General features: G+C 43.4%; 1 protein-coding gene across 6 annotated transcripts in view; it reads left to right on the top strand.

Annotated features, from left to right (window-relative positions):
* Positions 1-11,034, top strand: part of chst8 (carbohydrate (N-acetylgalactosamine 4-0) sulfotransferase 8) — a 251,157-nt gene extending 240,123 nt beyond the window's left edge. For 2 of the 6 annotated variants that reach the window (XM_067419129.1, XM_067419133.1), the window contains 2 exons: positions 5,731-5,765; positions 6,856-11,034. In XM_067419129.1, the coding sequence (XP_067275230.1) occupies positions 5,731-5,765; positions 6,856-7,950 (1,130 nt within the window). In that variant the 3' untranslated portion in view covers positions 7,951-11,034. Of the gene's footprint in view, positions 1-5,727; positions 5,766-6,855 lie in introns of all 6 variants that reach the window. The other 4 variants (XM_067419127.1, XM_067419128.1, XM_067419131.1 and 1 more) reach the window with 3 other exon arrangements.
* Positions 11,035-12,389: the final 1,355 nt, after the last annotated feature.

The raw sequence follows: 12,389 nt of genomic DNA, 5'->3' as shown, positions 1-12,389 counted from the left end.
AACGCGCACGGGTGCATCTTGTCATCTGAGGGAGAGCGCTGTGAAAGAACCGCTCCTACCCCCACCTCTGACGCGTCGACCTCTACCACGAACTGACGTGTGGGATCAGGGGCGACTAAGATGGGAGCCGAAACAAAGCGGCTTTTCAGTTTGGCGAATACAGCCTCGGCTGTATCGGACCACCTGAACGTCATTCGGGGAGAGGTCAAGGCAGTCAGAGGTGCGGCTAGTTGGCTGAAATTGCGAATAAAACGCCGATAGAAATTGGCGAACCCCAGAAACCTCTGTAGGGCCTTACGGGAATCTGGACTTGGCCAATCCATCACAGCCTTAACCTTGTCGGGATCCATGCGCATTCCCTCCGATGACACGATGTACCCTAAAAAAGGAACAGACTGTGCATGAAAAGCGCATTTCTCCGCCTTGACAAAAAGCCCATTCTCTAGCAACCTCTGAAGCACTCGTCTGACGTGTCGAACATGTTCCTGGAGAGACGAAGAAAAAATCAAAATGTCATCCAGGTAGACATATATGAATTGGTCGACCATGTCTCTCAACACATCATTGACGAGTGCCTGGAAAACCGCTGGGGAGTTGGAAAGGCCGAAAGGCATGACCAAGTATTCAAAATGCCCCCTGGGGGTGTTAAATGCGGTTTTCCATTCATCCCCCTCCCTGATGCGAACCAAATGATAAGCGTTACGTAAGTCCAACTTCGTGAAGACGGATGCTCCCTGTAACCTCTCGAAAGCTGAAGACATCAACGGCAAAGGATAGGTATTCTTTACCGTGATGTTATTCAGCCCTCGGTAATCAATGCAAGGTCGCAGAGAACCATCCTTCTTCCCCACGAAGAAGAACCCCGCCCCCGCTGGAGAAGAGGAAGGGCGGATGAATTTGGAGGCTAGAGAATCAGAAATATATTTCTCCATGGCCTCCCTCTCTGGAATAGAAAGAGAGTATAGTTTGCCCTTAGGCGGAGACTTACCTGGGAGTAAATCTATAGCACAGTCATAGGGACGATGCGGAGGGAGAGAAGCAGCTCGGGACTTACTGAACACTTCCTTCAGGTCGAGGTACTCCGGAGGCACGTTAGACAGATTCACCGTCTCACTCTGAAAAACAGAACGAGAAACAGACGAACAAGCAGACACCAAACAAGACTCATAACATCTATCACTCCACGCAGACACAGAGTTTTGTCCCCAGTCAACCCTTGGATTGTGTAACTCCAGCCAAGGGTGACCGAGGACAACGGGAGCCAAAGGGGAGTCCAGGATGAAAAATGAAATGCGTTCTGTGTGGTTGCCGGAAGTGATCAGTGTAAGTGGTTCAGTGGTGAATGAAATGTCAGGGAGAACTTGTCCGTTGAGTGCGTTGACAGAAATGGTGTTCTTGAGTGCAATGGTGGGTATGTTGAGTTTATGAACCAGGGCAGAGTCAATGAAGTTACCTTCCGCTCCCGAGTCGAGAAGGGCAAGGCTGGAATAATCCTGAGCTGCCCACAGCAATCTCACCGGGAGGAGAGTGGAGGATGAGGTCTTTTCCACGGAGATCCCGCCCGACAGTAGCCTTCCTTTTACCGCCGGGCGTGGTCTTTTACCGGGCAGGAGTCTAGCAGGTGTCCGTTCCCGCCGCAGTACAGGCAAAGACCACGGGATCTCCGTCTCGCCTTCTCCTCCCGGGAGAGCCGAGCTCGACCCACCTGCATGGGCTCCGGGTCGAAGGTGTGGCTGACCGCATCCGTAGTGCTGGCCTGAGGGCATTCGACGCTCCCAAACTGAGGCTCCATCCTGGACCTCAGCCGACTCAGACGAGCGTCCACCCTCAACGCAATATCGATGAGACCGTCAATCTTCTCTGGAAGGTCGATGGTAAAGATCTCCTTCTGGATGCGGTCAGCCAGCCCATGCAGGAACATGTCCCACTGTGCCTCCTCGTTCCACTTGCACTCGGCGGCCAGGGTGCGGAACTCGATGGAATAATCCGAGACCGAGCGGTTACCTTGACGGAGCTCTGCGAGTTGACGTGCCGCTTCTCTTCCGGTCACCGCTCGGTCAAACACCCTTCTCATCTCCGCCGCCAGCGTCTGGAACGAGGAGCAGCAAGGATGTTGATTCTCCCACACCGCCGTTCCCCAAAGTGCGGCTCGTCCGGAGAGCAGGGTGAGGACGAATGCCACCTTGGATCTCTCCGTGCTGAAAGTCTGCGGTTGAAGAGCGAAAAACAAGGAACACTTGGTAAGGAAGGCTCTGCAAAAATTGCTCTCACCGGCATAACTCTCGGGGGTAGGCAGACGTGGTTCTGGTTGCCGCGATGCGGATGGTGTGTGGGGAATCGGCGGTGGGTCGGGCACAGTGGGACCGACGAGTTGTTGCATCTGTTGGGTCAGCTCGGCCACCCGTGCCACCAAGGTGTGTACTGCCTTTCCTGTGGCAGTTAAGTTCGCCTCCTGCTGGTCCAGTCTCTCGTTGCTGCTGGTCAGTAGGGCGTTGATACTCGCTGAATCCATGGTTGGTCAGAGCGTTCTGTAACGGATTCACAGAGGCAGGATTCAAAAGCAAGTAATTAGTTTATTTGACGGATAGTGTCACAGAAGTCAAAACTCAGAACACTGAAGAAGTCCGGATAAGACAGAGCAGTGAGAGAGGCTCTGTTGGCGACACGGGCAGGCTGTGAGCAGCTGTGACTCGGGAGGTCGGTACAGGTAATCCGGGAAGGGATCCAGCGTTTCACGGAAGGGGGAAACGACAACCAACACGGAGACACAAGGGGAAACATCCAACAACGCTCTGACAAAGACAAGAGAGAAACAGAGAGACTAAATAGGGTGAAGGTGATGAGTTGCAGCTGGTGCAGGTGATCAGCCACAGGTGCGTGATGAGCCAATCCCAGGCTCCGCCCTCACCTACATTCAACACGCACCCAAGAGTGAGACAGGGAATCCATGAACCGTGACAGACTGCTAATAATAAGTTAAATCGTTGAATATTGGTGAATTCTTGCTAGCATGCAGTTGCATATTTATCAGTTTGCATGCTTTTGATGAAGCCGTCTCAGAGCGAGGAAGAACACAAACGCTTCAGGCGAAATCCCAGAACTCCCTGCTCTGTGTCCGCTCCATAACTCACTCCGGTTTGATGTCCAAACACTCGGGAAGCAAAAGTCGTGTTGCTCTGGAAGTAAACACAAAGGTTTTATTATGAATATTCATGCTCTGTTGTAAGACGGGTGATCATATCAATGGAGCATTTGTATGATCCTGTGTGGTGTTGCATGTATATGCTGTAATATAATGTATATTATGTATAAGTGTTTCTTGCACTCCAAGACCTTTTTTTGGGGATTTCCGCCTGGATTTGGCCTACCCAAATTGAAAAGCCTCCCATACACACATACAGTGGTCTAGGTTCAAAATGTTGGTGTCATTTTACAGGAAACCATTTTGAGTTACATAAAACACTGCTAAAAGTGATAAACATGTAAGTATATGTTGTCTAAGCTGTAATTACCCCCCAAAAAGTAGGCGCTTTTAGATTATTTTTTTGTTATAAATTCATTTTTGAAAGTGTGTAACTAGTTTAGGAAGACTATTTCCACTAAATTCCAGAAAGGGGGGGGGGTGGTCTGTGTCATGATTTATTCAAATGAGTTACCCCCCTCCACCCCCCCCACCCCCCACCATATACAGTGATATAAATGCAATATCCCAGTGTCCTTAAATTAATTATACATGCTGGAAGCAGCCCAAAGTGTCTGCAGGGTCCTTGAGCACACAGGGCCTGAGTTACACACTTTCAAAAATTAATTTATATAAAAAAATCAAAAAGCGCCTAATTTTTGGGGGGGTCATAACAGCTTACACAACATATACTCACATGTTTATCACTGTAGCAGTGTTTTATGTAACTTTAAAGGGTTTCCTGTAAAATGACACCAACATTTTGAACCTAGAGACCACTGTATGTGTGTATGGGAGGCTTTTCAATTTGGGTCGGCCAAATCCAGGCGGGAATGGCACCAGAGTAATTTAGTGTGAATACATTACTTTGTCTAAAACAAATGCCAAAGTGATGCATATCTCCAGAAAGAAGAGACTCTAAGCTTTCAAATGGTACCACATATGACATCGGTCCTCCACAGACATTTAAAATTGAAAGCAAATACATGACGATGTCATTTCGGACCTTTTGAAGTGAAAATACCTGCAGAATATTTTATATTTTTTGATCAATGGGGAACATTAATAAAATGTTTGAAAGTTCCTCTATTGTGCTCTTTCGGATATTCCCTTTTATGTTACGGTGTAATGGAGCTGTTTAAAAGTTCTGCAAAGTTTCACAGATCAAAGTGCAGATAAATTTAGTTTTTTGCCTTTTAAAAGAAAGAAGCGATTCTGAACTTCTTGAAACAAGTCGTAGGTAATTCCAGACTCACTTCTGTTTGAACCTATAGGTCTGTAACTAATTTGCATAATGGTCTTGATTGGCTGCTCAGCGTCTCTTAGCTCCGCCCTCACTCACTGTAGTCGTCTATGAGACTGGAAGAGTTTGGTTGGTGTCGTTCATGTGAAGCTGTTTTCTGCTGCCGAAGCAAATCCACTTTGATGGGATTGATACAGTAAAACCCAGACCATCATTACTGTTCATATCACTGTGTGTCAAGAGCTGAGATTCAGATATGATAATGAGCGCTTAGATTCTGACCAATCACAGCAGAGTAGACCATCTGACCAATCAGAGCAGAGTAGACCAATCACAACAGACTGGACCATCTGACCAATCAGAGCACAGTAGGCTCTCAGAAAGGCGGGGTTTAGAGAGACAAAATGTGAGAAAGAGCTGATGCTACAATGTGTTAGGAGAAAATGTGTTTTTTCACCTTGGATGCATGTAAGCATATTGCAGGAAACTCCAAAACACAAAACCTTTACATTTAAAAAATGGGGCCTTTAAGATGCAAAAAAGAATTGTAATGTTTATATTTATGTATGCCGCATGTGTGCGCGCTCCTCCTTGGTCACATTACACGTGGAAAGCTGTAATTAGAGAATGTTTCTCATTCACTCTGTAATTACAGAATAAGCGCTTTGAAATGCTTGAGATTGTTTAAATGAAATGTGAAAGACACAGCGTGTGGCCTTTGTGTGTGTGTGTGTGTGTGTGTGTGTGTGTGTGTGTGTGTGTGTGTGTGTGTGTGGGCATGTTTTTGTGACATATGAGGACACAAATGTGTATAATGCCATGGGTATGACACAGGTATTACAGGAGAGGGTGAAATATGAGGACATTACCCATGGCCCCACTTTTCAAAAGGCTTATAAATCACACAGGAGGAGTTTTTATGAGAAAGTAAAAATGCAGAATTTCCTGTGATGGGTAGGTTTAGGGGCAGTGTGTGTGTGTGTGCGTGCGTGCGTGCGTGCGTGTGTGTGTGCGTGTGTGTGATGGGTAGGTTTAGGGTCAGTGTAAGGGGATAGAAAATGCGGTTTGTACAGTATAAAAACCATTACGCCTATGGAATGTCCCCATATATCACAAAAACAAACGTGTGCGTACGCTCACACACGCAGGGGCCGTTCGCTTAAGATGTGGTTTAGTGTTCTGAATGTACTTGAGGTGCATTTTTAAGTTTTAAAATATGCATGTTTTTTTAATCATATGCATATTGTCTATATTCTTTAAGTTTAGTCTTTGTGTGCACTAATCTGTCTGTCTGTCTGTCTTTCAGGTGTGAAGTTCAGAGGCACCACTCAGTCCAGACAGGTGAGATCATGTCTGTGTCCATAAACTGTAGAAACGCTTCCGATGGTATTAAACATCTCCTCATCTCTGCTCTTCTCCGCTCATGTCCTCATATTGTCCCAGGGGAAGGGGCAGATTGCTGGGCTGTAACCCACCGTCACTAATCAAATGAACCCTGACTTCATAACGAACTAATCACCTCGTTAATACTGGATTTATTATTATTCAATTCATTGACTTCATTGCTCCTTAATGAATTCAAATAAGAAGTTTAATTGATATTTGCCACAGGCGACGTGTTTTTGGAAATCAGGTGACGTAGAGAATCAAGGCAAAATCCTCGTCAATTAGTGGATTAGAGATATTCAGAATGAGTCACAGACAGAGCACAGATGAGCTGAGTGAGACACAGATCAGAGACGGCTTAATGGTGCCATCTGATGGAGGAGCTCAGAAACACAGAGAGAGTAATAGGCACACAATAGGCCCATTTGAAATGAATGTGTGTGTGTGTTTGAAATGAATGTGTGTGTGTGTGTGTGGGGGGGGGGCTCAAATGTGTATAATGCCATGGGTATGACACAGGTATTACAGGAGAGGGTGAAATATGTAATTTCATTACCCATGTCCCCACTTTTCAAAAGGCTTATAAATCATACAGGAGGAGTTTTTATTAGAAAGTAAAAATGCAGAATGTTTCCTGTGATGGGTAGGTTTAGGGGCAGTGTGTGTGTGGTAGATTTAGGGGCAGGGGCAGTGTAAGGGGATAGAAATTATGGTTTGTACAGTATAAAAACCATTACGCCTATCCCCACATTTCACAAAAACAAGTGTGTGTGTGCGGAAAAAAATCTTTAAAGGCGTTTTTTTAGGTTCTCATTTTTGAAATAGTGATTTATATCATCCTATCTCAGGGGTCCCCAAAAACAGTTTGGGGATCCCTGCACTATCTGAACACAATGATTTGTTGCAATTAAAGTAAATTTCCTTTACATTAAAATAATGATGAATAATGGTAATTTGGGGGATTTCTGTTCTTTTGGAGTGAAATATAACAGAATGTCTTCTAATGTCAGTCTGCTTGATATGCTTGTCTTATCTGTGTTTGAAGGAGCAGTGCGCCCAGTTCAGTGAGGTCGTGGGCAGCGTCTCCGCGAGCCTCCACCAGCGGCCAGAGGAGGGCGACGTCGACCCCATCTCACCGATGCAGCTTCCAGATTCCCAGTGGAAACGCCAAGCCGCCACACCAGGGTCCCGAGAGCATGACCCGGGCTCCCCACAGGTCACCAAACGCCACAGAAAGCTTTTAAAGACCGGCCTGTTGCAGCGACCAAACACAAACTCGTCGTCTTCATCGCACTCTGAGATCTCGCGCCGTCTGTCTGACGTTCAGGAGTCCCGGCGACGGATCGTACGGGAGGTCTGCGGGAAATATCGGAGTAATATTTCTAGAACGATAACGCCTCATCACGTTTCGCGGATTTACGTGGAGGACAGACATAAACTGCTGTACTGCGAGGTGCCGAAAGCCGGATGCTCTAACTGGAAAAGGGTCTTAATGGTGCTGGCAGGAGTCGCCAACTCCACGCAGGAAATCAATCACGTATCCGTCCATTACGACAATCACCTAAAACGCCTGGATAGTTTCGACCGGCAAGGCATAACGAATCGTTTGGAGACGTACACCAAAGTGCTGTTCGTCCGCGAGCCCATGGAGCGGCTGGTGTCCGCGTTCAGGGACAAATTCGAGAGCCCCAATTCCTACTACCATCCCGTTTTCGGGAAGCCCATCATCTCAAAGTACAGAGTGAATGCATCACAGGCGGCTTTGAAGACGGGAAGCGGCGTGACTTTTCGGGAGTTCATCCACTACCTCCTGGATGTGCACCGTCCCGTGGGAATGGACATCCATTGGGAAGCAACCAACCAGCTTTGCAGCCCTTGCCACCTGCACTACGACTTCATCGGGAAGGTCGAGACCTTGGAAGAAGACGCAAACTTCCTTCTACGGAAAATCGGGGCCCCGGAGAACCTGACGTACCCCTCGTTCAAGGACGGGAATCCCAAAGCGGCCAGAACTTCCACTCAGATCACGCAGCATTATTTCTCCCAGCTGAACGCTTCGGAGCGGCAGCGGGCGTATGACTTCTACTACATGGACTACCTGATGTTTAACTACTCCAAACCCTACAAAGACCTCTACTGAAGCTTGAGTCTATCATCCGATCGATGCTAGGATCTGTTCACACACTAATTCGACTAATCCACATTTACACAGGCTCATCTTCTTTGGAGATTCAGCTGGTGATAACACAACATGCTCTTTATTTGCCACTGAAAACTCTCTTGACAAGTAGTAACTCGTCTGCCAAACTGACAGCACACATTTTATGTAGTGTGTAAAAAAAACTCAGAATATCAAATGTTTAATATACAGAACGTTTAAAAGTTTGGGGTCAGTGAGATTTCGTTACAATGTTACAGAAGGATCATGTGCCACTGAAGACTGGAGTAATGATCACAGGAATAAATTATGCTTTAATATATATCCACAAAAAAACAGCTATTTTAAATCATGATAATATTTCTGTATTTTACTTTATTTTTGATCAGATAAAGAGCATAAGAGACTGTTCAAAAGCATTACAAATCATACTGAACCCAAACCTTTGAACTCTTGAATGAGGTGGGATTTTAGACCAATGAGATGTCACTGTGGGCGGGGCTATCCAGCATCACAAGTAGAAACCAAGTAATTGACCAAATATCTCAGTTTAGGACAGAAACGTGTTGCTTTGTTGTGTCACGCCTGTTACGCTACATTGGTCAGAAAACTATATGTTATAAAGGGCGACATCTGTGAGAGTCAAATGATCCTTTTGTTATAGCTTTCACCTCTTACAAAAATACCATGGTATTACTATTTTGGCAAGGTATCACATAGCAATACTATGGTATTTTGAAATATACCATGGTAGAACATTTTCAGGGTACTTCCAAGAATATTGCAATGGCAGAGCATATGTATAAATTTACATGCTACTTTTTTGTAAGTAGTATGTACGAGTGCTATTCATGGTATTTACATGCTCTTTTGAAGAATACCCTAGTACGTCTCTAGTAATACCATGTTTTTTGAAGTTATATTTTGAAGTATACCCTACCATATAAATACTATAGTACATGAATATACTAATGATATAGTACAATCTGACATGATCATATACCATGGTATTTTTTAGCAAGGGTTTTCTCTGACTATATATATATATATATACACTCACCTAAAAGATTATTAGGAACGCCTGTTCAATTTCTCATTAATGCAATTATCTAATCATCCAATCACATAGCAGTTGCTTCAATGCATTTAGGGGTGTGGTCCTGGTCAAGACAATCTCCTGAACTCCAAACTGAATGTCAGAATGGGAAAGGATGTCATTTTGAGCGTGGCATGGTTGTTGGTGCCAGACGGGCCGGTCTGAGTATTTCACAATCTGCTCAGTTACTGGGATTTTCACACACAACCATTTCTAGGGTTTACAAAGAATGGTGTGAAAAGGGAAACACATCCAGTATGCAGCAGTCCTGTGGGAGAAAATGCCTTGTTGATGCTCGAGGTCAGAGGAGAATGGGCCGACTGATTCAAGCTGATAGAAGAGCAACTTTGACTGAAATAACCACTCGTTACAACCGAGGTATGCAGCAAAGCATTTGTGAAGCCACAACACACAACCTTGAGGCGGATGGGCTACAACAGCAGAAGACCCCACCGGGTACCACTCATCTCCACTACAAATAGGAAAAAGAGGCGACAATTTGCACAAGCTCACCAAAATTGGACAGTTAAGGACTGGAAAAAGTTGCCTGGTCTGATGAGTCTCGATTTCTGTTGAGACATTCAGATGGTAGAGTCAGAATTTGGCGTAAACAGAATGAGAACATGGATCCATCATGCCTTGTTACCACTGTGCAGGCTGGTGGTGGTGGTGTAATGGTGTGGGGGATGTTTTCTTGGCACACTTTAGGCCCCTTAGTGCCAATTGGGCATCGTTTAAATGCCACGGCCTACCTGAGCATTGTTTCTGACCATGTCCATCCCTTTATGACCACCATGTCCCCATCCTCTGATGGCTACTTCCAGCAGGATAATGCACCATGTCACAAAGCTCGAATCATTTCAAATTGGTTTCTTGAACATGACAATGAGTTGACTGTACTAAAATGGCCGCCACAGTCACCAAATCTCAACCCATTAGAGCATCTTTGGGATGTGGTGGAACGGGAGCTTCGTGCCCTGGATGTGCATCCCGCAAATCTCCATCAACTGCAAGATGCTCTCCTATCAATATGGGCCAACATTTCTAAAGAATGCTTTCAGCACCTTGATGATCAATGCCACGGAGAATTAAGGCAGTTCTGAAGGCGAAAGGGGGTCAAACACAGTATTAGTGTGTGTTCCTAATAATCCTTTAGGTGAGTGTGTGTATATATATATATATATATAGATTACTCTCTTCCCTTTAGCAAACACACTCAATCCTCCACCACTAACTATACTGATATTTTCAGATAAATCTATAATCTATAATTGTAAAAAGGGCATTCAGATGATTATATTTTTCTATGTATTTGTAAAACGGCTTTAGATGTTATCGATGCTTTTGTGCAAATTCATCTCTGAAGTCACTGACTGTCTATTGAGTGTGTATGAAACGATCGTGTGTGCGCACTAGATCCTAAAAAATGATGTTTATTAGACTAACACAAGAATGCGTGAGTGTGTGTGCGTGTGCGAGTGTGTGTTTCCAACACTACGCTGATGTCTTGTACGTGACCTAAGTGAGTTTATTTCCATACACAGCATATTAAATGACTATAGAACTGAACAGATTTTATTTATCCAATGCAAACACAGTTTAAGAGCTATATATGATGAGCATAATATATTTTTTATTTTATTTTATTTTAGTAGAGATCACAGAGAATAGATTTATGTCATATGGAGACGTGAGATGGTGTGTTTCACAGTAAAGACTGAATCAGCTTTATAACCGTGAGTGTTTCTTCTGTCACCTGCGTCCCTCACACTTCTTTAAGAATATGTATATATATCTATATATCTATATATCACATCACACATACAGTAACTGGTGAATGTATAACTGTTGTTGGTGCAAAACTGTACAAATCCATTTGATCTATAAGCCCCTTGCCTTATTTGACACTGCCAGTGTTTCAGGAAGAGCTGCGGTCGCAGAACTGACAGTGAATAAACATTTTGTCTTTGGCCGTGTTTGTCTTTCTCATGTGTCTTGGCATTAATGTGTTTTTGTGAAAACATCAGGAGCATCAAACGGATCATTCTGCTGTAAGTGTTGCAAACCATGTGCAAACAAAGCCATGTGACTTAAACAAATGCACATATTTATATATTTATATGTATGCACAACAGGTATCCAATGGCATTCCTATTATTATTATTCCATTTCTTCTTTCGCTCTGGAAGTCTCTGGCAGCCTATAGAACCGTATGGTAAAAAAAAAAAAAAAAAAATGAAATGAAATTTGGCACACAGATAGACGACAGGCTGAACTATCACCATACCAAATTCGGAGTCTCTAACTCAGTCCCTCTAGCGCCACCAGCTGTACTAAACCATAAGGGCTAGAAACAAAATTCTGTTTCCTTTGATTCCTTTCTGCCATTTTGACTGGGTTGCATTATAAGCCATTGCTCTGATTGTCACATCAATTGAACCTGATCATCTACAGACCATGTCGACAAAATGTTATCAAATTCAAGTTGAATGGAAAACGAATTTGAAAAAGGACCCGCCAAAATGCTTGTGAGGCTATCCTGGGACGCAGAAGAAAAAAAAAGGTTTCGAATTTTTTATTTTTTCATGTCAATACATTGTTTAGAGCATAAGAAACAAATGGACATTGTTTCATTCTTTATTCATAAGTTATGATATGTCCTCTAGTTGACACTAGGACTTGGTCAAATGTAATGACATGAAATTGCATGTATAGGCAAAAACAATGGGATTTATTTTTAATTTACGAATACATTTTTAAGTTTCAGGATTTTTTTTTAAAAAACAAACTTTGTTTAAAGATGATTATGAACTATGTAATGAAAGAAATAACTGAATGCTTTGATATACCATCTTACTTTATGCAATATGTGGATAAAATGGCCATAGTTGTACTTTCCCATTCAATACAAACACTGCATCTAATTTGCATATTATTGTGTTCTTGGTGCAACATGCAATGGAAAAATAAGTGTAATAATGGGAGTAATAACTGGCAACATTTTCATAATAATATGGAATATTTCATAGGAATATTGATATATATTTTGTTTCCCTGTTCACTTGTTGTGTCTCCAAAATGCCTGATAAACATGATTTAAGTCCCGGTGTCCTCTACAGTGGACATTTATCAAATCAATGCCCTGTTTTCTAACAAAAAGTCACATTTTAATTAGAAACCCCATAACATTTTCCAGAGATGTTGATTTATAACCAACAATTTGAAAATTAATCATATTTAAATTATAATTACAAAATATTATCATATTTTTATAAGAGTGCTAAACATTAATGTCAGCCATTTTAAAGACCAAGAAGTTGTTGTT

This window comes from Pseudorasbora parva, chromosome 16 (assembly GCF_024679245.1).
Source record: "Pseudorasbora parva isolate DD20220531a chromosome 16, ASM2467924v1, whole genome shotgun sequence".
NCBI classification, from domain to species: Eukaryota; Metazoa; Chordata; class Actinopteri; order Cypriniformes; family Gobionidae; genus Pseudorasbora; species Pseudorasbora parva.
The sequence above is the reverse complement of the archived record's forward strand: the minus strand, read 5'-3'. Positions and strand labels throughout refer to the sequence as shown.